At 41.6% G+C, this 25899-nt stretch overlaps 4 protein-coding genes across 4 annotated transcripts; 1 reads left to right on the top strand and 3 right to left on the bottom strand.

The window, feature by feature from the left end:
* Positions 1 to 4840: 4840 nt before the first annotated feature.
* On the bottom strand, positions 4841 to 12079 carry H4C6 (H4 clustered histone 6). Its single transcript, XM_038583974.1, has 3 exons — positions 12008 to 12079; positions 7974 to 8194; positions 4841 to 7490 (listed from the first exon to the last, which is right to left on the bottom strand). The coding sequence occupies exons 1-3, from the start codon at positions 12077 to 12079 to the stop codon at positions 7466 to 7468; spliced, it is 318 nt and encodes a 105-aa protein (XP_038439902.1). The 3' UTR covers positions 4841 to 7465.
* Positions 12080 to 13246: 1167 nt separating this feature from the next.
* H1-3 (H1.3 linker histone, cluster member) lies at positions 13247 to 17462 on the top strand. Its single transcript, XM_038584338.1, has one exon. The coding sequence runs from the start codon at positions 13317 to 13319 to the stop codon at positions 13971 to 13973; it is 657 nt and encodes a 218-aa protein (XP_038440266.1). The 5' UTR covers positions 13247 to 13316; the 3' UTR covers positions 13974 to 17462.
* On the bottom strand, positions 14263 to 14655 carry H2AC9 (H2A clustered histone 9). The gene is given in 1 exon segment (NM_001374525.1): positions 14263 to 14655. A coding segment is annotated over 1 exon segment (393 nt).
* Positions 17463 to 22425: 4963 nt separating the features above from the next.
* Positions 22426 to 22926, bottom strand: LOC115945163 (Histone H3.1). Its single transcript, NM_001374527.1, has one exon. It carries the CDS (start codon positions 22891 to 22893, stop codon positions 22483 to 22485), a length of 411 nt encoding a protein of 136 aa, NP_001361456.1. The 5' UTR covers positions 22894 to 22926; the 3' UTR covers positions 22426 to 22482.
* Between the last annotated feature and the right edge of the window lie 2973 nt (positions 22927 to 25899).

Below are 25899 nucleotides of genomic sequence, written 5' to 3'. Positions count from 1 at the left end.
ACAGGGCTGATCTATGTTGTGACTTTCTCTTCTGTTCTGCTTTTTTGTTTGTTTTTTTGAGAGAAATAGAGAGCTTGTGCATGGGAGCGGGGTAGGGGCAAAGGGAAAGAATCTCAAGCAGACTCCCTGAGGAGCACGGAGCGAAATGTGGGGCTCAATCTTAGGACCCTGAGATCAAGATCTGAGCTGCAATCAGATATCAGACACTTGACCACCTGAGCCACCCAGGCACCCCCGTTCTATGTATTTTTGGCATATTAGTCATTTGGCTTTTCTCATTTGTGAAGTTCCTGAGCTAGTCTTTTGTCCAATTTCTATATAATTTCCCCCTTTTTGTTATTAATTTAAATAGGTATTGATATATATTCTAGATCCTAGCATTTTGTCAGCTTTATATCTTTTTCAGTTTTGTGACATATTTTTGCTCTTTACATGGTTGCCTATACAAACTGCATTATTTGTTTTTAATACCGTCACATTTATCCATCTTTTATTTTATTTTTTCCTTTTTCCTGTCTTATTTTACAAATTTTCTTCTCTAATCCAAGATCACAATGATACTTACTTATGCTATTTTTTAGAAGTTTATGTTTTGCCTTTCTTGTTTCATTCTTTAGTCATCTTGGGGTGAAATTTTAATTTCATTCATTTTTCCATGTGGATATCCAGCTTTCCAAGCATCATTTACAAGAAGGTATCACATTTCCCCTGCAGGTCTGTTATGCCTTCTCTACCCCATACTGAGTGCTCCCAGGTGTGAGAGTTCCTGGGTTCTCTACTGTATTCCGGTGGTCTTTTTGTCTGGACTTTTATCAATATAATATATAGTTCCACCGTGATGTCTTGATGATCTTTACTATCTGGGAGCACAGTCTACCTCATTGCTTGTCACATAGGAGATTAAGTATTGGTTTTATTAAGAATCCAAACTGCACATCTTAGAAATAAAAGAATTATGCCTTTTACTCTGGGAACTAGAGTTCATTATGTCAAGTGTAGGTTAAGTTCCCAGGTAAAATCTGAAGTCAAATTTTCACAGCATGACAGAAGGTTAAGGCTACTTCAATTGGAGGGTGCCTGGGTGGTGCAGTCAGTTAAGTATCTGCCTTTGGCTCAGGTCATGATCCTGGGGTCCAGGAATCAAGCCTGGAGTCCACTACTCCTTCTCCATCTCCCCTGCTTCTGCTCTCTCTAATAAATAAAATATAAAAAATAAAGTTACTTCAATTAGGATATATTAGTTTTGTATTAATTTCCTGTGGCTGCTTTATCAAATTAACACAAACTTAGTTGTTTAAAAGAAAAAAACACTGAAATTTATTAGGGTTTTCCACTTCTGGAGGTCAGATGTTCAAAATGGGTCTAAGGTATTACAACGAAGGTCTAGAAGAGAATTTTTTTTCTTGCCTTTTTCAGCTTCTAGAGGTCACCCACATTCTTTGACTCATGGTCTTTCCTGTGTTTGCCAAGCACTTTGATGCAGTCTCCACTTCCATGGTCACTTCTCTTCTGACTCTCATGTCTCCTTTCATAAGGATTCAGGCATTGCATGGAGCTCACTGCATAATTTGGAATCATCACCTCATCTCTACACCTTCTACTTCATTGCGACTGCAAAGTCCTTTTCGGGAAAGTAATATGTTCCCAGTCTCTGAGGACTAGGAAGTGTGCATCTTTGCAGGGGGGGGCCGGGCTGGGTATTCTGTCCACTGTGGCCGCAACAAGGAATGAAGCCTTTCTGCATTTGTGAGGGTTCAGAGCATGCCACCTCAGTAAATGCTGGTTTGATATCAGAGATCAAGTCAATTGGACTTGATAATCAAAATATTGAGTATTTTGGGGCACCTGGGTGGCTCAGTTGGTCACGTGTTTACCTTTGGTTCAGGTCATGATCCCGGGGTCCTGGAGTCAAGTCCCGCATTGGGCTCCCTGTTTGGCAGGGAGCCTGCCTCTTTCTCTCCCTCTGCTACTCCTCCTGCTTGTGCTCTCTCTCTCTCAGTCAAATAAATAAATTTAAAAGAAAATTGAGTATTTTCAGCTAAAGGCATTTGAAAAACAGTAGAAGAAGGGTGCTCTGACCTTCCTTTTACTTTCTGAAAGCAGGAGCTAAAGTTCCCATGTGACAGGTTGCCCCTCCCTGTCCCAGGAGGAAAAAACATTCTTCTCACCAGAGACAGGAAATGAAATGGAGAGAAATCTGTAAAAATGGACTTTATTAAAATAACCCTTATCTTCCTTCAGCCTCCCTATATCATTCTAATTACTTTTTTCATAATTTCCTTTGTTCAACCAAGTATGTAAATACATAGGCCTAGCCACTTCTCTGGGTTTTTGTTTTCTTGTGAAGACTCCATGCACATGTAAAATAAAATTTGTATGTTTTTATCCTGTTCATTTTATCTCCCTTACACATCACCGTTGTGAAGCAACATTATTTATTTATTTATTCATTTGGGGGCAGAGGCAGAGGGAGAAGTAGATTCCCTGCTGAGCTGGAGCCCAACATAGGACTCGATCCCAGGACTCTTGAGATTATGATCTTAGCCAAAGGCAGATGCTCAATTGACAGATCCACCCAGGTGCCCTGAAGCAGCTTTAAGTATCTAAAATATACCAGAAAGCATTTAAAACCACTTTATATATATACATATGAATATAGGAGTTTATGTTTTGTTACATATTATATAGAGAGAGCATATTATATATATATATACATATATATATAGAGAGAGAGAGAGAGAGAGAGAGGGAGAGAGTTCTTAGTCGCAGACAAGAAAGGCTGACTCTGACTGATCAAACGTTAAAGGTGATGTTTAAAGGAATAGATGACCACGTTCTGGGGAGGGCTGTGGAACCAGGCTTGAAGACACTTCCAGGTACAAAACCCAAAACCTAGCTATGCGGTCAGCCTGGCGCTGCCATTACAGCTGCCATCAGTACTTGACCCGCCTGGAAGCCATGGTTGGTGCCACTACCAAAGAGTCTGGATGTTCTGATAGCTCCTGTTCCAGCAGAAGGGTAGCTCCAAATAGTCTCTGCTGTCTCGTCCATCAATTTTGAAAAGAAGTCTTTGGAAGGTGAGCCTGATCAGTGGCGCCTGGCCACAAATATCCATTTCAGCTGTGAGGGAGGCTGACGGTTGCAGGTCGGGAGCCCGGTTACAGGAGGCCAAGCTCTAGCCTGGGAACTGCACAAATGTATGAAAGAAATAAATGGGGCGCCTGGGTTGGCTCAGCGGTTGAGCCTCCGCCTTTGGCTCAGGGTGTGATCTCCCAGGATCGAATCCCAGGATGGAGTCACACATCGGGCTCCCTGCTTGGAGCCTGCTTCTCCCTCTGCCTATGTTTCTGCCTCTCTCTCATGAATAAATAAATAAAATCTTAAAAAAAAAAAAAAAAGAAAGAAATGGACCAGTAGTTTATGCAAATAAATTTTTGCAGTAGTTTGCAAACATTTTGTCTTCCAAGTTCCCCAGAAAAAAACAAAACAAAACAAAACCATATATCATTGAAACCAAAATTTAATGATGTGATATTTTCATGTATTACATGAAATCGTACTTTGATATTTTCTTTCTATTCTATTCTATTCTATTCTATTCTATTCTATTCTATTCTATTCTATTCTAATCTAATAAAATCCACATCAATGGATACAATGTAGGAAAGATGTTAGGGCTCAAAGCCGATGGCCAAGAAAGAATTCCTGAGATATCTTTGGTGCAGAAAGGTGGTTTTATTAAAGCACTGGGATAGGAAGAACTGCCCTGGAGGAAGGAGGGGCCCATTAAATACTTTCCAGTTGGAAGGAGGTTAGAGATAGAGTAAACCTTTTAGGTATTTTGGAAGCAAGGTTTCCAGGATCCTGAGTGGATTGACTATTGTTGGGAAAAGGTCATTTATTACTGTTTGGTAAAAACTCAGTCATGAGACTCTTCAGATGTATATCGGCAGGTCATATGCTTGGAGGGTGATTGCCAACAAGTATCTTGGCAGGGGCGGGGTGGGGGTGGGATGGGGCGGGTGGGGCTAGAGATAAAGGAAAGTTTCAAAAGGATTTTTTAATGTTAAAGTAGACTTACAGGATCCTGGAGGTTAGGATACTTTTAAGCTATGATTGCCTTTTGCCCTTAGCAAAGTATTAACATTGAGGCAATTTCTAGAGGAATGTCACTCTGCCTGCCTGTTTTAAGGGCTTTGTCAGTGGGTGATAAGTAGTAAGGAAATTTTATTTTTCATTTGTCTTTGGTTCCCACATCAGATATAGGTAAATCCAAATTTTAATCTTGGGTTCAGAAGTGCAGTCAAGGGATACCTGAGTGGCTCAGTGGTTGAGTGTCTGCCTTTGGCTTAGGTTGTGATCCCAGGGTCCTGGGATCAAGTCCTACATCAGGCCTTTTGCAGGAAGCCTGCTTCTCCCTCTGCCCGGGTCTCTGCCTCTCTCTGTGTGTCTCTCATGAATAAACAAATAAAATCTTAAAAAAAAAAAAAAAAAAAAGAAAATTTTAAGAAAAAAAGTGCAGTCAATAACTCTGAATAAACATACCATTTTCAGAGTAAATTAATTTGGATGATTAAATATTTTCATAAAAGATCTGTAGCAATAACTATTTTTCATACTGTATATGTGAATATGCTAAAAACATAATAACATACATTTCTAGGAAAGTTCACATTATATTTTTTCTTTTTTTTAATAATAAGCTTATTTTTTATTGGTGTTCAATTTGCCAACATACAGAATAACACCCAATGCTCATCCCGTCAAGTGCCCCCCTCAGTGCCCCTCACCCATTCACCCCCACTCCCGCCCTCCTCCCCTTCCACCACCCCTAGTTCGTTTCCCAGAGTTAGGAGTCCTCATGTTCTGTCTCCCTTTCTGATATTTCCTACCCATTTCTTCTCCCTTCCCTTCTATTCCCTTTCACTATTATTTATGGAAAGTTTACATTATAGAAAAGATCAACTCAAGTTAGAGAACTAAAGAAACAGTTTTTTGTTCTTTTCTTTTAAGTATGCTTCACACCCAACATGGAGCCTTGAAACCATGACCCTGAGATCGAGTCGGATGCCCATCCAGCTGAGCCACGCAGGCACCCCAATAAATAGGTGTTTTTGAATCACACTTAAAGCAAATATGGACCTACCAAATCCTGCTAATCCCTCTTTTATTTTCTTTCTCTTATAACTCATGCCAGCAAAATAAAGCTTAGGAATTCCATAGCAACATATGGCTATTCCATTAAATAGTGATAGAAATCTAGCTCACTTTGATTACATACGAGCCTATAAAAGTGGCATTTTTGTGAGAAAATTTTGGGTAAAATTATCCTCTTTGAAAGGTGGACGTTAAAATAAAGATCTGTAAGAACAAGAAACAGGAGTCATATTTATTTTACAAATGCAGGTTGGGAACCATTAAACAATTTATTACAAATTAAGGGTTTACAGTCTGTATCTTAAAAGTCTGCAATAGGGCTTTGTAGCTACAAGCCTGACATCTGTCTAAAGGAAAATGTTAAGAGAGGAAAAAGTTCTAGGGGAGCAGTTAATATTAAAGGGGAAGAATTCATATAAAAGTTTTCTTGTGGCCTTTGATAGTGTAATCATTGATTGAATCATTTAGGCATTGCACAAATATTTACTAAGGGAATAACATGTGCTGGTAATTACCTGGGTCCTGAGAATATCAAAATGAAGATATTGTCCAAGTCTTTAAGGCATCTAGGGAGCTGTTTAAGTGTGTAGTAGCTCGGAAGTCGTATAGGGAACTCTGAAGTTGTGTTAGGCATATGTGTGGAGTACATTTTTTGGAATGTTAGGAAGTCCTAGGCACTGATTTTTCCTGGGAGAATCAGGTGAAGTTCTCCTGAAGGAAACTCTTAATGGAATGAAGGGGATCAGGATATGCCACCCCAAAATATGCCACCCTATATAAGTACTTATACAAAGCATAAGAATTAATTTTGTGCTGAAGGCATTTGAGTTCCTGAAATCTTTCTTTGCCTAAATGCGGATCCTCAAAAATAACTCAGTGTCATACATCCCCTCCTCAGGAGAAAGACTAGTCTCCTGTTGGAAATGAGAAGCTGGTACCACTTCCAGACAGACTGTCATCAGCTATCATATCTGCCATCTATTCTTTTAGGGTCCATTTATCTTTCCAAAAAGTCATTTGCTTTTCCATGAGAGCCCTTCACTCCCTGTCCCCTAAGAAGTGAGATACATAGATCCTAAACTCTAACTTCCGCTTTGAGTTACCACTGAGTGCTTGTGTGTGTATGTGATGCACACGATAAGCTTCTGTTTGTTTTCCTCTCGTTAGGCTGTCTTTTCTCAGTGTAATTTAAAGGGCCCAGCCAGAGAACGTCAGAGCAGTGGAGGAAAAAGATTTTTGTAGAATCTCCAAAGGAGTTGCAGGTTCTTTGTGGAAGAAGAAATGGTGTATATAAAGGACACTGTTGAGGAAAACAAAGTTCCACATATGACAAGTTGTTGAGTATATTCAGCTAGAGGAGTCAGCGTTGGATGAGGACAGAGGCTGGAAGAGGAGATTGTGCAGGTGAGCAAGTGCCAGAAAAAACACAAGAATTGGATTTTATTCTGTAGATGTTAGGAGAACCAGTGAAGGCTTTTGATTTTTGTTGTTTTGCCTAAAAGATAGTGAAATGTGCACATCACTCAGTCTCTGACCGCAGTGAGGTGGAGGGATTATACGGGGAAGTGGGGTGATGAAGCATGCAGGGAAAGATCGGACATGAATCTGTGGTCACAGAAGGGCATTGAGAATCGGACTGGAAGGCTATGTACAAGAGACAGAACTTCCTTCTACCCTTCCAGGGTGTCTGGTTGAACCTGAGAATTAAATTGACATAAAACAGATTAACTAGAGAAAAGCATACACATGTTATTTAGTATTTTTATGTGTTCATAGGAGTCTTCACAGGAAAATGAAGACCCAAAAAGTGGTTAGGCCTAAGGGTTTACATAGTAGGTTGAACAAAGTGTAGTAATCCTGAAATAGCAACAAAAATAGGGGAGGAAAGGAGATGCAGGCTTATTTTAACAAGGCCTGTTTGTACAGATTTCTCTTAGTGCAACTCCCTGTTTCTGGTGATAAATTCTTCTCTTCTGGATATAGAGATGACACCTTTCACATGGGATCATTATGTGCTTTCAGAGAGAAATGGGAAAGTCAGAGCCCCATTCTCATAACTGTTTTTCAAGTGCCTTTAGCTCAGAATAATCCTTATGCCAAACTGGTGTATGTTGGGGTGATCTATTCTATCTTTCAGCTGATGCTCAGGTCTTTCCTGGGTGTGTGGATGTCTCACCATTTATGGAAGAGATGGCTCAAGGAGGATCTATAGGCTGATGTGCTGAGAATGCAAGTTTGTATATTGGTTAGAATCACAAGCAGGAACCCCAAAAGCAAACTGAGAAGAATCATACTCACATAGGATGAATCAGGAAGAAAGGTACCACAAAACCCTGTGAAGAGAAGGGAGGAGAGATGAACAGTGTCAGATTTAGCAAAGATGTTATTAGGTCACTGGTAACCACAGCAAGGGTATTTTTAGTGAGTGGTGAAGTCAGATAACCCTGAATGGTTAATGAGACATGGAGGTACTCCAGATTACTTGGGAGATTTAACATAAGAAAAAGGTAGGAACTGATAGGGCGCTGGATCAAGCGGAGACACAAGTGTATACATAGATAGTAAGGCACCAGCAGAGGAATATTAAAACTTAAGGGAAAAAGTTGGTAATATGTCATGGGCTCCATTAAAACAGACTAATGCTGTCCAAGAGAAGCAAGGGCACGTTTTCAAGTAGAGAAAGCAGCTGGGTGAGCATGGCCTGGTCTGAAGGCCACCCTAGCCGGCTGCCAACTACAAGTTTCCAGAACCTGCCAGGGGACGAAGTGCGCGCTAACTAGAGCCCACGGGAAGGAAGGACCAGGTAGCGGCGTTACCTTCGTCCTGCGAAAACAGCTCTTCTTCTGAGGAACACCTGGAGCACCCCGCGGGTCTCCTCGTAGATGAGGCCCGAGATGCGCTTGACGCCGCCGCGCCGGGCCAGCCGCCGGATGGCGGGCTTGGTGATGCCCTGGATGTTGTCGCGCAGCACCTTGCGGTGGCGCTTGGCGCCGCCCTTGCCCAGCCCCTTCCCGCCCTTGCCGCGACCAGACAAGACCTACAGTTAGTGACAGTCACACTAGTCCCGAAATCCTGGCTGCGGCCCTTTATATACCACTCCTGCGGACCTTTGCGGAAACTGAAACGGTGGAGGCGGGACCGGCACCCACTCCGCCTCTTCCCTCTCCGCGCGGGGCTCGCGGCTGAAGCCTGGAAGGGGCGGAGCCTGGGACTCTCCCACTCGGTGTCCTCGCAGAGCGGGAATCGCGGGTTTCCCTGCCCGGGTCTGCCTGTGGGTCCCTCCGATCCTTGATGTTTGTTTAAGCCCCCTAAGCTCTTTGATCATTTATAAAAAGGAGGCCGTGACTCTACGGTTGTCTATAAAAGGGAGGGATGACAATAAAATTAATTTTTAATTTTTTTTTTTATTTACGATAGTCACAGGGAGAGAGAGAGAGAGGCAGAGACACAGGCAGAGGGAGAAGCAGGCTCCATGCACCGGGAGCCCGACGTGGGATTCGATGCCGGGTCTCCAGGATCGCGCCCTGGGCCAAAGGCAGGCGCCAAACCGCTGTGCCACCCAGGGATCCCCTAAAATTAATTTTTAAATGTGAAGATTCTTTTAAAAATACAAGAACTAATGCTTACAATTTTAATAATACTTACTTAAATTTGGCAGATCAAAGGGGAACATTCCCTTTGGCCGAACTTGTAGACTTAGGTGGTTTTCAGCATTCCTGATTAAAGAGGGAGCTGTAGGACGGGGAGCAAACCTTAATTGGATTTCTACTCTTTACTCCCAAATTTATAAAGCACTATTTGCATCGTAGAGATGAAGAATCCCAGACCCGGAGACCTCACTCTGTTCCAGTAAATGATATTGTTGAGGATAGACCGGAGGCCTTCTGCTTCCGGTCTTATGAAGTTGCCATCTACCACTGATCTATGTCAGTAAAACATTGAAGATACGTGCATCATGCTGTGTAAAAGTTTGCAAATCAACAGAAGTAATAATAAAAATCAACGCTAAGAAACTAAAATATTGTCCAAGTAAAAAAGAGAATTAATGTTCTACACACAGATGATACATTGATATACCTAATAAAGAAATGCCAATATTTACTCATTCTGCACACTCGTAGTAAGTGCCTCCCTTCTGTGTCCTATAAAAGGTAATTAAGAAAAATTCCAAAACAAACAAACAAACAAAAAAAAAAAAAAGAAAAAAAGAAAAATTCCTTCTCTGCTGGTACCTATGGTATAGGCAGTCAGCAGATTATTCATTTCACTATCTGAAATTTAACTCAGTTACAGTTACCTGAAAACTTAAGACACAGTGATCTCCTATGCACCAAACAAGAATCACTACTGATTCGTTCACTCATTCAACAAGTTTGGGTCTAGTATATGCCAAGATCAGTGTACAAATACCAGGTTTACAAAGAGGATCATACATGTTATTTCTTTTTCTTTTTTTAAAGAATAAAAAGCTTAGAAGAGGGAAGAGAAAAGTAAACTCAGGGTGAGGGGTCAGACATCAGCCCAGAATGCAGTTTCTGCTGAGCAGTAAAGGGTGGAGAAGCTGTATCCCAGCAACAACAGCATCACCTGGAAGCTTATTAGACACACAGGATTTTAGATCCAACCCAAAGTCTACTGAATTGACATGGCAATTAAAAATAACAGGATCTCAAAGTGGGTGGTATGCTTTCTCAAGTTTGAGAAGAGTTGTTTTAAAGCAGTGCCGCCCTATGTTAGCCACTAGCCACGTGCTCATTTAAATTTATATTACTTAAAATTAAATCAAATTAAGAATTTCTTCAGTCACTACAGCCATATTTAACTGCTAAATAGCCACATGTAGGTGGTGGCTGTCTATTTGACAGTGCAGATAGAGAACAATTCTATCATTGCATATATGCTGTTGGGCTGTGCTGTGACAGTAAATTTCTTCTGAGGAACTTCTAGTCCAGACTGGGAAGGGACTGTGGTGGATGTTTGAAAGTGAGATTTACTGTAGGAAGTGAGGATTAGAGTATTTTTGAAATATGATGGAGAATAGTCAACTTCTGGGTATACCAGATAGTACAGACAGAGGGGGACATACAAAAGGAAATTGGAAGTTTGACATCAGTAGTGCCCTTCTTAGGAAATAAAATGAGATATAGTTATCCTTGAAGGAGTTTCAAGTGGGAGAATGTCCTCAGATGACAGCATCTGATAGGAAATTTAAAGAGATGTGCTATCTTATGGCCCTTCTGAATACATTTGACCCAAATACAATGCTCTATCTGCTATCGAGGCCTTATGTTTTCTTCACTCTTTTTGGTATTTATTTAGTATTTACTTATAGTCCTATTTCTCCTTAAACTTTGAGATTCACTGAATTTTGGAACATGAAAGTACAGCCACTGTGGACTGACCTGATGAGTGCTACCTAGATCTTTCACGGTGGTTTACTATGATGAGAGGGTTTTCTCCCAAAATTTCTCCAAAATTGGGAGAACGTGAAATAAGTGAGCGATCACTCATCCAGCTGTGTTTTTTTCTCAGTTATTATTATTATTATTGTTTTTAAAGATTTTATTCATGAGAGATACAGAGAGAGAGAGAGGCAGAGACAGGCAAAGGGAGAGGCAGGCTCCCTGTGAGGAGCCTGATGTGGGACTTGATCCAGGAACTCTAGGATTAGGACCTGAGGCAAAGGCAGACACTCAAGTGTTGAGCCACCCAGGTGCCCCTTTCTCAGTTTTTTTTTTTTTTACATTTATAAAATAAATGTAAAGTTTCAGTCTAGTGTAAAATCAATCATCTTAATATATATACACAGACTGAGGCTTGAAAGTAATGAACACAATTTTTTTGTGTGGGCTACCAAGGTAATAGTGGAAACATTTCAAGTTTACAGTCCCTTGGGATGAGCCAGTTTTCCAGAATGTTGTCCATGCTACATTTACAGAGAGGTTAAGTACTTGGGTCTTAGACAGTAGCAGTGATCATATTCAGTCAAGCCCCATCCTTCTATAAACATCTGTGGAAGAATTTTTGAGGCGGAATCAAATCTCAACTATTGCCCTCCGGGAAGGGCAGAGATTACCTACAGTTAAGGAAATAGCCCCAGTGTCTTCTCATTTATTTGGAACCTAAATAGCCCTGGGAACCAGCAAGAACTGTACAAGAATGGAATGGTGACATCTGCTGTGGGAACTTGTCACCTATCTTAATTGAGTGTATGTAATTTAGGGAATGATTCCAAAGGAGTATTCAGTAACTGATGTTTTGACTACAATGATGACCGAAATGGTAAACTTTTAAAAATCTTAATTTTAATTCTATCTTTAGGTCTAGATAATAATAAGCTCTGATCTGAAAAGAAACAGGGCTGATATAATGTTTGGGACTATTGCTATTGACAATGCTATTGAGGATGACAAATAGCCTCTTCCAGATATTCATAAAATGCCTCTTTGGGGGGAGAACTGCATGCTGCAGATCCAATCCTATAAATGTACCTCTTTATACACAGTATTTGTGGTTGATATATAACATGGACCTAATCCCAGAGGCTTGGTTTGAGTTAGTGCCGTCAATAAATGACTATTTAAAAACAAGCCAAGTGCCCTTTATGGAATTAGTTAAGTGTGGAGAGATGACATCTTCAAAACTGATTATCCTATCTTGGATTTATTTGAGAAAATTCTTAAATCATTATTGAATGTAACCTAGAATAACAAAATTTCGATAGTAAGGGTATTTGTTAGAAGAAACATAACACCAAAATACTCTTCTTGTTTATCTGTTTTAAGAAGCATGGAGTTTAATTTCAGTATCCAATTAGTTGGTAGAGAATATTAAATTTGTGCTTACTTACCCAATATTTACCTAATTTCATTAGCTTTGTTGTGTTGCCAACTAAAAGAGATAAAACAGTAAAGTGGGTCATATTGTCTGTGAAATGTTTGTTCAACTTCTTAGGTGGACATATTTAGCCAAATAATTGAGGTTGTGACAGCCTAGTTCATATTCTGTTAGTAAAAAGTCCAGGAAGCATTAGGAAAATCCAGAGTGATTTAAATGAGAACTTTTGCTTTCTAATCTTATGTCCCTACTTCCAATGTTGGAAAAGAGTCAAATGAAATTTGTACTTTAAATATCATTTTGAAATACAGGAAATATGTTCAAAATTCTATATTAAGTATTGGAGGGAAAATATCTTATGGACAGGGTGTCTGTCATTAAGTAATTTGGTTTTAAGGAGATGGGATATAAACACGTGACTTTGTGTTCTTCAACACCAGATTGGTAAAATGACATAGAACTGCCATTCTATTGCTTCTATGACAATATCACTTTTCCTCCTTAGAGTTTTGGTGGTTGATTTTTAATGCCCACTCTGGGTCTGAAGAATCTATTCTACTCCTATTTTAGGGAAGTTTCCATTTAGAACTGTTTATCTGGAAAATGAATGGAGCAACATTGCCCCCCATTCTTCCTAAAATGTTTAAATCACCAAAACACGGGGATCAAACAGTTTACATACTGGTCACTCAAATCTTAAAAATGAATCTATTAAAAAATAGTTATCTATTTTGAACGTAAAATTTTCTATCCCAGGGCCCATCCCCAGTGCTCACTGCAAACAACTGTGGGAGAGCTGTGCTATTGCTCTCGCGAAAAAAACGTTTTTCCTTGTAGGTTTGAGTAAAAATGAGCTTATTTATGTAAGCTCGCAAAGAAAAGAATGTGCAGAATAATACCCTGGAAGACAGACGTGCAAAGGAAACAGAGAGAAATGGTATTTTTAAGGAAAATCTGAAAGTTGTCTCAAGTTGACGGAAGTTTTCGAGAGAGTTTGGAGAATCAGGAAAGTTTCAGAGTACTGGTTTCGAAAGTAGGTAAAGCAAATAAAGCAGGAACGAAGCCTGAAGACTCTTGGATCCGTTTCCTCCAAATCTCTAATTATTTCATGCCTAGATTTCTGATGTTTTTCTTCTTTTTTGAGAGGAAAGAAACACAGCCACGCTGCAGAGCGGAGGAGCCCTACGGAGCAGCGCGGCGTACCGCGCAGGCAGCCAATCATCACTCAGTCGTGCTCTATATAAACCCGCGGCCGCCGGGCTGGAGCCACGTCGTCCTGACAGTCTTCGCGGACTTTTTGTGTATTTTGGCTAAGCAGGAAAATGTCGGAGACCGCGCCAGTTGCTCCTGCTGCTTCCGCACCTGCAGAGAAAACACCTGTTAAGAAGAAGGCGAAAAAGGCGGGCGTTGCTGCTGGAAAGCGCAAGGCGTCCGGGCCCCCGGTGTCCGAGCTCATCACCAAGGCGGTGGCCGCGTCCAAGGAGCGCAACGGCCTCTCCCTGGCCGCGCTCAAGAAGGCGCTGGCGGCCGCCGGCTACGACGTGGAGAAGAACAACAGCCGCATCAAGCTGGGCCTCAAGAGCCTGGTGAGCAAGGGGACCCTGGTGCAGACCAAGGGCACCGGCGCCTCGGGCTCCTTCAAGCTCAACAAGAAGGCGGCCTCCGGGGAGGCCAAGCCCAAGGCCAAGAAGGCGGGCGCGGCCAAGCCCAAGCGGGCGGCGGGGACGGCCAAGAAGCCCAAGAAGGCAGCGGGGACCGGCACCCCCAAGAAGAGCGCCAAGAAGACCCCGAAGAAGGCCAAGAAGCCCGCCGCGGCCGCCGTCACCAAGAAGGTGGCCAAGAGCCCCAAGAAGGCGAAGGCGGCCAAGCCCAAGAAGGCGACCAAAGCCAAAGCCCCGAAGCCCAAGGCGGCCAAGCCCAAAGCGGCCAAACCCAAGGCGACAACAAAGGTAAAGAAAGCTGCGCCTAAGAAGAAGTAAAAGTTGCAGCTCCTGGATGTCTTGCAAATATCAAAGGCTCTTTTCAGAGCCACCCACTAATATCCGGCAAAAGAGCTTAGTACTAGTAAGTATAGTGCATTTTGCCTTTTCCGCTCGTTGCGCGTTCCCAGCCCGCGGTGCGTTTTCAGTTTAGCGCCGCTGTCTGATTGGCTCGCTGGCACTTAAAGCACTTTGTTTTGCAACCGCCATTCCGGGTCACCGTTACCGTAGGAGAGACTTGGCTCTGAAAAGGGCCTTTGGCTTTGGGGGAAGTAATAGCTGTGAAACTCTAAACTTGCTCTTGGCCTTGTGGGCTCTCGGTCTTCTTGGGCAGCAGCACGGCCTGGATGTTGGGCAGGACGCCGCCCTGCGCGATGGTCACGCGGCCCAGCAGCTTGTTGAGCTCCTCGTCGTTGCGGATGGCCAGCTGCAGGTGGCGCGGGATGATGCGCGTCTTCTTGTTGTCGCGGGCCGCGTTGCCCGCCAGCTCCAGGATCTCGGCCGTCAGGTACTCCAGCACGGCCGCCAGGTACACCGGCGCGCCCGCCCCGACCCGCTCCGCGTAGTTGCCCTTGCGGAGCAGGCGGTGGACGCGGCCCACTGGGAACTGGAGCCCGGCCCGCGACGAGCGCGTCTTGGCCTTGGCGCGAGCCTTGCCGCCCTGCTTCCCGCGACCTGACATGTTAGAGAAGAACGTGTAACTCTTAACTAATTAGGAATTGTTACTATAGTCTCCGATTGTTAAGCGAAATTTCCTTTCCCATTGGTTTGCAGAGCTGTTGAGAGTTAGCCAATCAGAAGGTACTCTGGGTTTACGGTACCTCCGTTAAAGCAAATACTTAACCAATTAGAGATTGAGATAAAAAATTTTATATATTTCCAAACAATGGGAAATCTTGGATTTTTTCCCCCTTGATCAGATGGAGTCTTTTGAGGGACTATTCACGGTATTCTTCGCTAAAGCCGCATAATTTTTTGCCACCCTGGTGCTAAGGAATAGTAAAAAGTGTGTCACCTCTGGTGGTTTATAGTTTATCCTCCCTACCAGATTCCTTCCCCTAGTTTGTTGAGAGGTACCAGGGGAGCCATGGTTGGCTGCCGATTTTTCTGCTGAATAGGCAGCAGGAATTGGAAAGGTGAAACACAATAAAAGAAAAATCTCGGGGAAGGCTGTGTGGTTGGCTAGCAAGTTCCTGGAGTTGAGGTGACCAGTGGAAAGTAAATTGGTTCTAGATGGTTTGATCCAGGGCCACTTTTTTCCCAGGGCAGAAATGTTCCTATTTATTTCTGGGAAGCCCACTTAATTTTACTGGGAAATTTGACAAAAATCGAAGTCCTACAGATCATGATGGGGCTGTAAACCTGATGGGGAAACATTGTGTCTTTATTTCTACAAAGTGTAAAGGCAACTTCTCTTTTCCTTCCATGACGTGTGTAGGGAACTAATGACAATGGATATTGCAAGTTCCTGTGGTTTTTTCAGAAATTGGAAGCACAGATGTTAATTCTTATCACTTGAAGTACTGCAGATATCTTTTTTTAAATTTTTTTTTAAATTAAAAAAAAAATTATTCATGAGAGACCAGCAGATACATAGGAGAGAGAAGGCTCCTCGGAGGGAGGCTCATGTGGGACTTGATCCCCAGACCTGGGATCAGGCCCTGAGCCAAAGGCAGACGTTCAACTGCGAGCCACCCAAGCATCCCAGTACTGCAGATATCTTGAAATAACCTTTATACTCATAGTGAGCTCATGACCCCTTCATTATTCTACATGCTACTCCTAGTTATTTGATGAGTTCCTAATGAAAGATATTATTACATGCACATACTTAAAAGAAATACACTTTGATAATTTTAAAATATTTTGTTTATTTGAGAGAGGGAGACCACAGAGAGAGAAGCAAGCTCCCCACTGAACAGGGAAGCCTGGCTTGGCGCTCCATCCCAGGACCCGAAATCATGACCTGAGCTGAATGAAGGGAGATGCTTAAGTCACTGGGCCACCCAGGCACCCCGATAACTATTTTAATTTTGCTTTCTTATTCTGTATGCCTTAAGTATTGAGAAGATGTTGTCTATATAGGTTCCCCCAGACTATCCATAGCGTCCATAGTAGGATAGAAGTCCTAAACTTCTGAGCCTATCTATCTCCAGTGGGCACAATACCTCATACTTGAAATACTTTTCACTTTCTTTCTTAGAGCCTCCCTTTCCTATGCTTATTGTTCAATAGCTTATTGAAATTGACTATTAAAATTTTCTCACAACTAGGTGGCGTGATGTAGCCTGTAAGTATCTTTCTAGTTCTTCTAAGCAGGAGTTCGGTTTTTCCCAATTACAGCTACTCCCCATATTTTCTTCTTTCCAGAAAGTCTAAAAAACCTTGATGACATTGGTTTGTATGAGAATGAGATCTGGAGAAATGAGGAGAATGAAATATTTACTGAAAAGAACCTTTTTGAAGACAAAAGTTGTGTGGAGGGGAGTAAGGTTCAAGAGACCCATGAGCTCTTTAATACTCAGAATGAGATTGCTGGACTTCTGATGAAGAGGAATGGGGAATATGAGAATTATGCTAGAATGTGACATTCAATGAGTGGTCAAATGACTACAGAATATCTCTGTAGTTCCTTACAATTTACAGAACAATCTGATTGCATTCCTAGGAAGCATTTGCATTAGGTATAGTTAAAATACTTGTTTCACAGTGAAGAAAATTGTAGCTTAGAAAGATGAAATGGGCAGAATTGCCTTGTCAGTAAAGGGTGAATCTGGGTCTCACAAGTTTCTGTGTTCCTGGGGCCTGTTTCTTTACACTGCACCCCATCTATTCTATAAACTACAAAAGGAGTGGAGTTCTTGGTTTCATTTTTAGGCTCAGCCAGCATGATAGTAGAATTTATATGATTCCCTTGTAGGCCCTTTGTGAGTTATCTATTTCACAAGCCCTTTGTAATGCTTCAGACACAATTAAACATGATTTAATCAATGACCTAGGAATTAGTTTTCAAATTCCTTTCCCTAGGACAGGCCTTGATTTTTCTTTTCAAGGGCATCAGAACTTATTACAATCTTTTTCCATCTCCCCCAATTTTTGATACAGTCAAATCATAAGTAAAGAAGACTAAAGACATTTTAGTGTACTCTCTGCACCAGGAAGTGATAGTGCAGGAAGCTCATTCCCAGTCACTATATTTTACTACTAACCACATGCCTAGGATGGTCTCCCTGTGAGGATCTCTTGGAATGCTCATGTTTGGGTTTCTGATGCTCTTTTGCTGCACAAAGATGGTCTGTCAATTATAGTGGCCAAACCCAGGTTTAGAAAAAATCCCAACAGAGCAGAATGACACTTCAGGATGGTAAAATATCAGACAGGATCCTGTGTTTATAGTTCTCTCTCAACCATACAGCCCAATTGACCAACCAATCAATATCAATCAGTCGTCTTTTTTTTTTTTTTTTAAGATTTTATTTATTTATTCATGAGAGACACAGAGAAAGAGAGGCCACACAGGCAGAGGGAGGAGAAGGCTCTATGCAGGGAGCGGGACATGAGACTTGATCCTAGGACCCCAGGATCACATCCTGGGCTGAAGGTGGCATTAAACCGCTGAGCCACCCAGGCTTCCCTCAATCAGCAGTCTTAACATGGAAATCATGAAGAACAAGTTCAAATTTTCTTAATGGCAGGAAGGTTTTTATGCACACTGCACAGATCTGAGCCAAAAGTAATTTTTAAGACCAGGCTGAAGTAACTACATTTTGCTTTCTGCTTAGTAATCATCTGACTACTTACAACTGGAGGAGGCACATTGTATTCACCGCATAGTGTTGAGGTGTTGATTATTCCGGTCAGTCACTAAATCAGGGTGATGTTTAAAGAGTCTAGCTACTGACAGTTTCTTTCTTACATGTTCTCCTTCTCCATTTATACTTGGGGATGATCTCATTGTTTCCTAACCAGCATCTTTATTCCAGTGTCTCCAGCCCCTAATTCCTCAATTCTGGTCATTCTTTTAAGTGTCCTATGAATAGGGTCACTGGCTCCCCATGGCCTGAGGCTCAAGTGAGAAATTTGTAGTCTTTTTTTCATAATACTTTCTGCTTGCAGTAATTAGCACTAATAACAACTCACATTTCCTTTTCAACGCCTTCTTGTTTTTTAAACAACTTGGTTCACCTGCCATTCCTTCCCTGGGAGAGTCTTTCCAGTTCCATCTCAACTTCCAGCCCCATGAATAAATTACCCTGATTTAAAAATCTTCTCATAATGTGCTTTGATGATATTTATTAACTGGGTGCAATTAGTATCACTGGCAAATGTATAATGCTCCTATTCTTTTTTCTCACTAACTATACTTTGGGGTGTTATTCATCTCTCTTGTTTTCTCTGACTTTAAGTATGTGTTTTTAATTGACTGAGAGTACCCCCACTCCTCTCCCATCACAATATGTACTTTTTAATCCTCATCCCCTGTTTCTCTCCTTGCCCCACCCACCTCCCGTCTGGTAACCATCAGTTCTCTAGAGAAAGAATCTGTTTCTTGGATTGTCTCTCTCTTTCTCTCTTTCTCTCCCTTTGTCTCTCTTTTTCCCCCTTTTGCTCATTTGTTTTGTTTCTTATATTCCACATATGAGTGAAATCATATGGTATTTCTTTTTCTTTGTCTGACTTATTTCGCTGGGCATTATACTCTCTAGCTCCATGGCAAGATTTCATTCTTTTTTTATGACTGAATAATATTCCATTGTGTATATATACCACCTCTTCTTTATGCATTCATCAGTTGATGATGGACACTTGTGCTGCTTCCATAATTTGACTGTTGTCAATAATGCTGCAAAGGTGCCTGGATGGTCCAGTCGGTTAAGAGACAGCCTTCTGCTCAGGTCATGATCCCAAAATCCTGGGATTGAGTTCTGAATCTGGCTACCTGCTCAGTGGTGGAATCTGCTTCTCCCTGTTGCTCTGCCTGCCTCTCTGCCTACTTGTGCTCTATCTCTCTCTCTCTGTGAAATAAATAAAATCTTAAAAAAAGAAAAAAAAAAATCATGCTGAAATACACATAGGGGTGCATGCATCCCTTTGAGTTACTGTTTTTGCATTCTATGGATAAATACTGGGTAATGTGATTTTTTTGGGTCTTTGGGTGGTTCTATTTTTAATTTTTTAGGAAACCTCTGTAGTGTTTTCCACAGTGGCTGCACCAGTTTGTATTCCCTGCAACAGTACACAAGGGTTCCTTTTTCTGCACATCCTTGCCAATGCCTGTTGTTTCCTGTGATTTTGTTTTTAGCTGTTTTGACAGGTGTGAGGTGATATTAGAATGGACTGAGTTTTTAATCCTGTCCAATGGATGATGATATTACCCCTAGATATTATCATATTTAGTAATTTTATTTTGTTTTTCTATGTGTTAAGCCAAGAGTAATAAATCTCTCTGCCCCTTATATGACCCTCTTCCCCTTGGCTTGACTTATCCATTATCTCCGATACTTTTTGAAGTATGCTGCCTAACTTGTTAGGGCTACTGCAAAAAGAAAACAAAATATTTATAACACTTTTATGGTAAAAAAAAGTCTGATATAAAATATTGGTATTTATCTGTGGGCAGATGGGGTAGGAAGGCTATGAAGAATGAAATGGAATTTCTTAATTGTGTTGATTTTTAGCTGTCATTGCCATAAGAGAAAGTTCCTGGTCATTCAGAGATTATACATTTAAACAAAATGATACATAGTTGAAATCATGTAAGCCAGAAATGGATATACAACCTATCATACCAGTAGGTGCACATAAAATGTGACCTGAGTCATATTTGTGATCCTTCTCCAACAAAATAAAAAATAATTTAAAACATTTGATAACAAATACTACCATTTTAATGTATACCTTTTAAAATTAAAATAAAATATTTTTTGTGTGTATGTGTTTAAATATGAAGAGTGCTGTTTGTATAGTGGGCAGAAAGGCTAACAATTGTCCATAGTCCTGTTATGTTTTTATTCTTGTGAACTGGTTATATCTATGTGCAACTGGCTGTAAGCATAATAGTATAATAGAACGTCACAATCATATAAGACCCTGTAAATTTTCAAAACCATTCCATTTTCTCAACAGATTTGAAAGAATTAAACATGCCAGTCTTTCTCTGACAGCTTTTCCTAGGAATAAAGCCCTCAGGGATAAGTGATGAGTATTATGTTAATGCTGTTGTTTAACGTAGTAATGCATAGTGGGAAAGTTGTGGCTCAACTCATCATTGTCTGAAACTTTCCTACTTTTAGTTTCCTTATCTGTAAAAGCACTAATAGAATAATAATTGTATATAATGGATAATACTAGTAGATCATGATTGAACTTTCCTTATATTTTGGAGTCTTATACCTGACTTCTGGCCCATTGTGACCCACTCAATAAATTTATTTCTCCTTTGGAAAAAGATCTATTAAAATTACACAAACTCTATCAATCTTTTATTTCTGTAATCAGGAGTGCACCAATCAGTAATATGTTTGTCCAATAATTTTTTTATTTTAGATTCTAATTTAACTAAAAAATTTTCTGAGCCTTTGTTTTAGGCAAAGGACCATTCTAGATATTCTGATGGATTTAATAAGACAAAATGTTTTCTGTGCTCAATATATCATGTCTTGATAACCAACATCTGGTGAGATAGAAATACATATTAAAAAACTTACTGTGCTAGAAACTCAAAGAAAGTACAGGATATAGAAAAATCACAGTCTAATAGGAATGCCTTTATCCAGCATGGCAAATATCCAACACTCAAGTGATTTTAGTTATGGATTGCTAAGCTTCTCTCCATATGGACCCAGGGTTCCCTATTCCCAACTCCCCAAGTCTCCAATGCCTGATAGAGTTGCAAAAACAAAAATGTTTTCTATAAAATCTCCAGGACTTCTAACTATGACTTGTGTACTTTATTTACAGCTTTGTCCCTCTTAAATGTACCACCTGACTAATCATTTTCCTTAATCTTTTAAGGGGAAACAGCCCATTAAAATTTTTTTTTGATAGAAGCCTCTTAATTCCGTAGTTAAGTATACCTTCTCCCATCTCCAAACTCAGATCTGCAGAAGCATTCAAACAGATGAAATCCTTCCAAATAGTATACAGTATCCTAATTAGGAAACATCCTCCTACATTTCCAAATAACTGCCTGAATGGTTTCAGAACAGAATTCCTGGCTTCTCTTCCATTGGGCTACCAGTTTAGGAACTAAGGAACCTGTTATTTCCACCAGAAGGGAATATGTTTCATAAGTAATAATATAAAGTCGTTTTTTCTTTTTTTAAAAAATATTTTACTTATTTATTCATGAGAGACAGAGAGGCAGAAGATACAGGCAGAAGGAGAAGCAGGCTCCATGCAGGGAGCCTGTTTTGGGACTAGATTCTGGGACTCCAGGATCACACCCTGGGCTGAAGGCAGGCACTCAACCGCTGAGCCACCCAGGCGTCCCCAAACCGTTTTCTTATAGGGATAGTAGAGAACAAAATATTTTCTGCTAGAAAACTATCCAGCTTCCAAAGGATTGTCATGTTTTATTGACAAATAGTAGGTACTCTCATGAAATTTAATTTAGATTAAGATAGAGAATGTAGGAAACCTGAAATAGACTTTTTAAGAGTGTTAATTAAGGGGCAGCTGGCTGGCTCAGTTGGTAGAGGATGGGACTCTTGATGTCAGGTAGTAAATTCCAGCCCCACTTTGGGTGTACAGATTACTACAAGTAACATTTTAAAAAAGGATCCTAATTCCTGCATTCCGCATTCCCAGAGATAACTTTCTCATGTTGGTTGCTTAGTCTGTTGTAGAGACGCCAAGGAGTCCGCAGGAAGAGCTGTTGTCTTAGAAACTTTCAGTGTTTCAGCTCATAACCGAAGACGTGGCTCCCTGTTAAGAGGTTTAGGAGCATACCCTTGATCACCCTCAAGGTTCTGCTGGTTCCTCGGATTGTTGAAAAAGTGCAGACCAAGCGATGGCCCCTTGGGGTAGTGGCAAGCTGAAAAAGTCTAACTCTGGGAAAGAATTCAGCCTTGAAGGCTCAATCGAAGGCTATCTAGCCTCCAGAAGCCACAATGGGCCAATCCGTGGAGCAGTGTTAAGTGGAATTCGAAGAGCCCGTAGGCTGCACGACCCAAGAAAGTAGCCCCAATTCAAAAGGTGCATCCAGCCATTCCAAAAGAATAAAGAAAATAAAGCAGAAATCCAAAACCTAAATGCCTCACCTGCGTTGAAAAAATAGGTTTAGGAATAAAATTGCAGGTAATACGGTCTCAAAAACCCAGGTTAGATCTTAAGAGCTTAATTCTCCGAGTCAAGGATGTTTCAGGCCTACGCCAAAAGAACTACGACTTTATCATCATAAACTAGAACAGGACTAAGGGGAGTGTCACGGCATCTATCAAAGATAAGGTGGTTGGCTCTGAAAAGAGCCTTTGGGTTCAAAACTGGAATCGAATTAGGAAATTAGGCTTTAAGCTCTCTCCCCGCGGATGCGGCGCGCCAGCTGGATGTCCTTGGGCATGATGGTGACGCGCTTGGCGTGGATGGCGCAGAGGTTGGTGTCCTCGAAGAGCCCCACCAGGTAGGCCTCGCACGCCTCCTGCAGCGCCATGACGGCCGAGCTCTGGAAGCGCAGGTCGGTCTTGAAGTCCTGCGCGATCTCGCGCACCAGGCGCTGGAACGGCAGCTTGCGGATCAGCAGCTCCGTGGACTTCTGGTAGCGCCGGATCTCGCGCAGGGCCACCGTGCCGGGCCGGTAGCGGTGCGGCTTCTTGACGCCGCCGGTGGCCGGCGCGCTCTTGCGGGCCGCCTTGGTGGCCAGCTGCTTGCGCGGGGCCTTGCCGCCCGTCGACTTGCGCGCCGTCTGCTTCGTGCGAGCCATGGCTTAGCTGCAACGCAAAGAAACCGCAGAATGGGCTCATCCCTGTCTTTATACAGGAAAAGAACCACTCTGATTGGATAATGGGCAATTCCAATTAGCAAACCGTTGCTCGACTCCGAGCCTGTGGAGGGATGCTGCAGGGGTGCGGCTCTTCCGTGCACGTTTCTGATTGGTTGATTTCAATTAGCAGATATCTTCCCACCCCACCCCCCCTTGAAAAAAAACCTTGTTATCCGTTTCATTTGTGATGCTTCACAACTCGTTAATTATAGCTAATAATAATTTTGGAGTTTTCTCCTGTGTGGATAGATGAGACAGTCTATTCGGAAGAGAAAGTGGTTTAGGATTTCTCTTCTTTAACACATGTACGCCGTTTCCTGAAGTTACCTCCTTTTCATCTGCGTGGTATTTCCGGTCCTTACCTATTTGCAAATTCCACTATCTAAGCATCTCAAGAGTTCTATTTCGTTATGTTTAGAGCAAGTATCTAGTGCACTGTAGCATGGTCTCCTAGGACATAATGTTAAAACGCAAAGGATTTATTTTAGGCTTCACGTTTTAAAGTTGCAATATCCTGGAGCCCCCGGCTCTTCAGTATCGGTTTTAACTCAAGTTGGTTTTCGGACTACGCGGTTTGGTTTTGATGAATTAAAAAAGTCAGCCGGGGTGTAATGGCGAGAGTTCTGGGGAAAAGGTTTGCGAGGCGGAATCTTGGAAAAGATGGCGACGATCGCGTGTCTTGATTTTTTTTAATAGCAATGGTCCAGCCTCTCGGGATTCTTGCCGGAAGAGACCCGAGGATTCCTGGGCAATTTGTCATAAGCCCGAAAAAGCTAAAATCACCACTGGACTGGGCTAGATAATAGGACTTCCTTCCTTGGTTTTCGCGTTCAAATCTGAAGGTTTCTACTTCTCAAAGTTAAAAATACGGTCTTATTAGACGGTTTTATTGGGAGTTGCGTGCGTTGTTCTTTTTTCTTAAGTGAATGTACTTATAGTAATGTAGCCGTATTGCAAATCAACCTATTGCAGTCCTGAAAGCATTCGTTGATTTGTCCAATAAAAACGCAGATTTGGAACTCGCGATTTACATACTATTAATCTATTGGTCAGTTTTTGTCCAATGAGAATTCAGATTTTTGGAGCCTTCTTTAGCATGTATTTGCTATAAATCTCTGGATTTTTTTTTTTTCCTTCTCCCGTTCTTCCTGTGGGTCCTAGTTTTTGTAGTCTTGTCATTATCATCCCCGACCCAGCCAAGTACGCGCCGGTCCCCAAAAAGGGCTCCAGGAAGTTGGTGACTAAGGCGCAGAAGAAAGATGGCAAGAGGCGCAAACGAGGTCTTAAAAACCGATTCCATCTACGTGTACAAGGTGCTGAAGCAGGTGCACCCCGACACGGGCATCTCGTCCAAGGCCATGGGCATCATGAACTCGTTCGTCAACGACATCTTCGAGCGCATCGCGGGCGAGGCGTCGCGCCTGGCGCATTACAACAAGCGCTCGACCATCACGTCCAGGGAGATCCAGACGGCCGTGCGCCTGCTGCTGCCCGGGGAGCTGGCCAAGCACGCCGTGTCCGAGGGCACCAAGGCCGTCACCAAGTACACCAGCGTCAAGTATATGTTTTCCTACGTTTTGCTTTACTTAAAGGCTCTTTTAAGAGCTACTCACATTTTGCAAATTGAGAGTTTTAGTAACAGGTGTTTACAGCACACTTTAGTATTATGCATAAGTTTGGTGAAATGATTACAGTAGAAGCAACGCTAAAAGTGTAAAAGTCTGGTTTTGGTGTCTGTTCATTAAATCTTTAATTTGTACTCTTTCATCTAATCGAGATTTTACATTGTTTTGTAGAGTGCTGCCTGGATTTTAAAGTTGCCTATGCTTAAGCTACATGTTGGATTATTGCTTTAAATACAATTCCTACTTGATAACAATATGTGTTTCATAAAGGTTAAGTCGTCCGATGACTTTTTTTGTTACAATGGACACCAAGTTTCAATTTTAGTCTTAATGTAGAAACTGAACTAAGCCTGGGGAATTACTGGACCCCAGAATTTAATGTTAACTACTGATGTAGACTGCTTCAAAGATAATTCTGCAAGTTTGCAATAAAATGTTTTTATCCTTATTTTGCTTTTATGTTACTGATGTAATCAAACGTATAGCATGTTTGCTAAACATGTAAACTAAACTCTGATTTGAGTTATTTTTATATTTTTTTCTTGCCTTCAGTATTTACTTCTGTATTCGCTTAGAAAAAAAGAAAAGTAGGGATCCCTGGGTGGCGCAGCGGTTTAGCGCCTGCCTTTGGCCCAGGGTGCGATCCTGGAGACCCGGGATTGAATCCCACATCGGGCTCCCGGTTCATGGAGCCTGCTTCTCCCTCTGCCTGTGTCTCTGCCTCTCTCTCTCTGTGACTATCATAAATAAATAAATAATACCTAAAAAAAAAAAAAAAGAAAAGTAAAACAAAACCAAAAATATAAGAGTGTGAAAAGATCTTGATACGCACCAATCCCACAACATAAGGACATCAAGAGGTTTCGTGTGTTAATTATTTAAAAGTAGACCGTTTGTTTTCGTGCTGCTGAAAGTCCAGGTAAGGATTTATAGGCTTGGTAACAGGGAGGACTGTAACACATGAATTTTGTAGCTCAGTGTTCGGGGTATGCATGAAGGGTTACATACTGGTGAAAGGGAATGTTGCCACTATAGGGTTTCTCCCTCACCCCTTTTTTCCTTTTTTCAAATATGTGTCTTTCATTAGAAAGAGATGGCAGTTTCAGTTCATTTCATCTGTTCATTTAGATGGGACACATTTTGCTGAAAATGCTGAGTTGAGTGTGTTGGCTAAGTGTATTAGTTATGTATTGCTGCTAATACATTACCTTGAATTTACTAGCCTCAAACAACACAAGTGTTATGTGACAGTTTCTGTGGATCTGGGCATGGTTTTGCTGAATCCTATATAAGGATGTTATTGAGATGTTAGCTAGGATAG

The sequence above is a fragment of the Canis lupus genome, chromosome 35 (assembly GCF_011100685.1).
Source record: "Canis lupus familiaris isolate Mischka breed German Shepherd chromosome 35, alternate assembly UU_Cfam_GSD_1.0, whole genome shotgun sequence".
NCBI classification, from domain to species: Eukaryota; Metazoa; Chordata; class Mammalia; order Carnivora; family Canidae; genus Canis; species Canis lupus.
The sequence above is the reverse complement of the archived record's forward strand: the minus strand, read 5'-3'. Positions and strand labels throughout refer to the sequence as shown.

Bases quoted from the DNA above. Each gene is read 5' to 3' on its own strand.
- H4C6 (XM_038583974.1), bottom strand. From the start codon at position 12,079: ATGACCCACTTTACTGTTTTATCTCTTTTAGTTGGCAACACAACAAAG. The intron at 8,195-12,007 runs GTAAGTAAGCAC...CACTAACTGTAG, and splicing joins TGAAATTAGGTAAATATTGG to GTCTTGTCTGGTCGCGGCAA. The intron at 7,491-7,973 runs GTAACGCCGCTA...TTCTCTTCACAG, and splicing joins GCTGTTTTCGCAGGACGAAG to GGTTTTGTGGTACCTTTCTT.
- H1-3 (XM_038584338.1), top strand. From the start codon at position 13,317: ATGTCGGAGACCGCGCCAGTTGCTCCTGCTGCTTCCGCACCTGCAGAG.
- LOC115945163 (NM_001374527.1), bottom strand. From the start codon at position 22,893: ATGGCTCGCACGAAGCAGACGGCGCGCAAGTCGACGGGCGGCAAGGCC.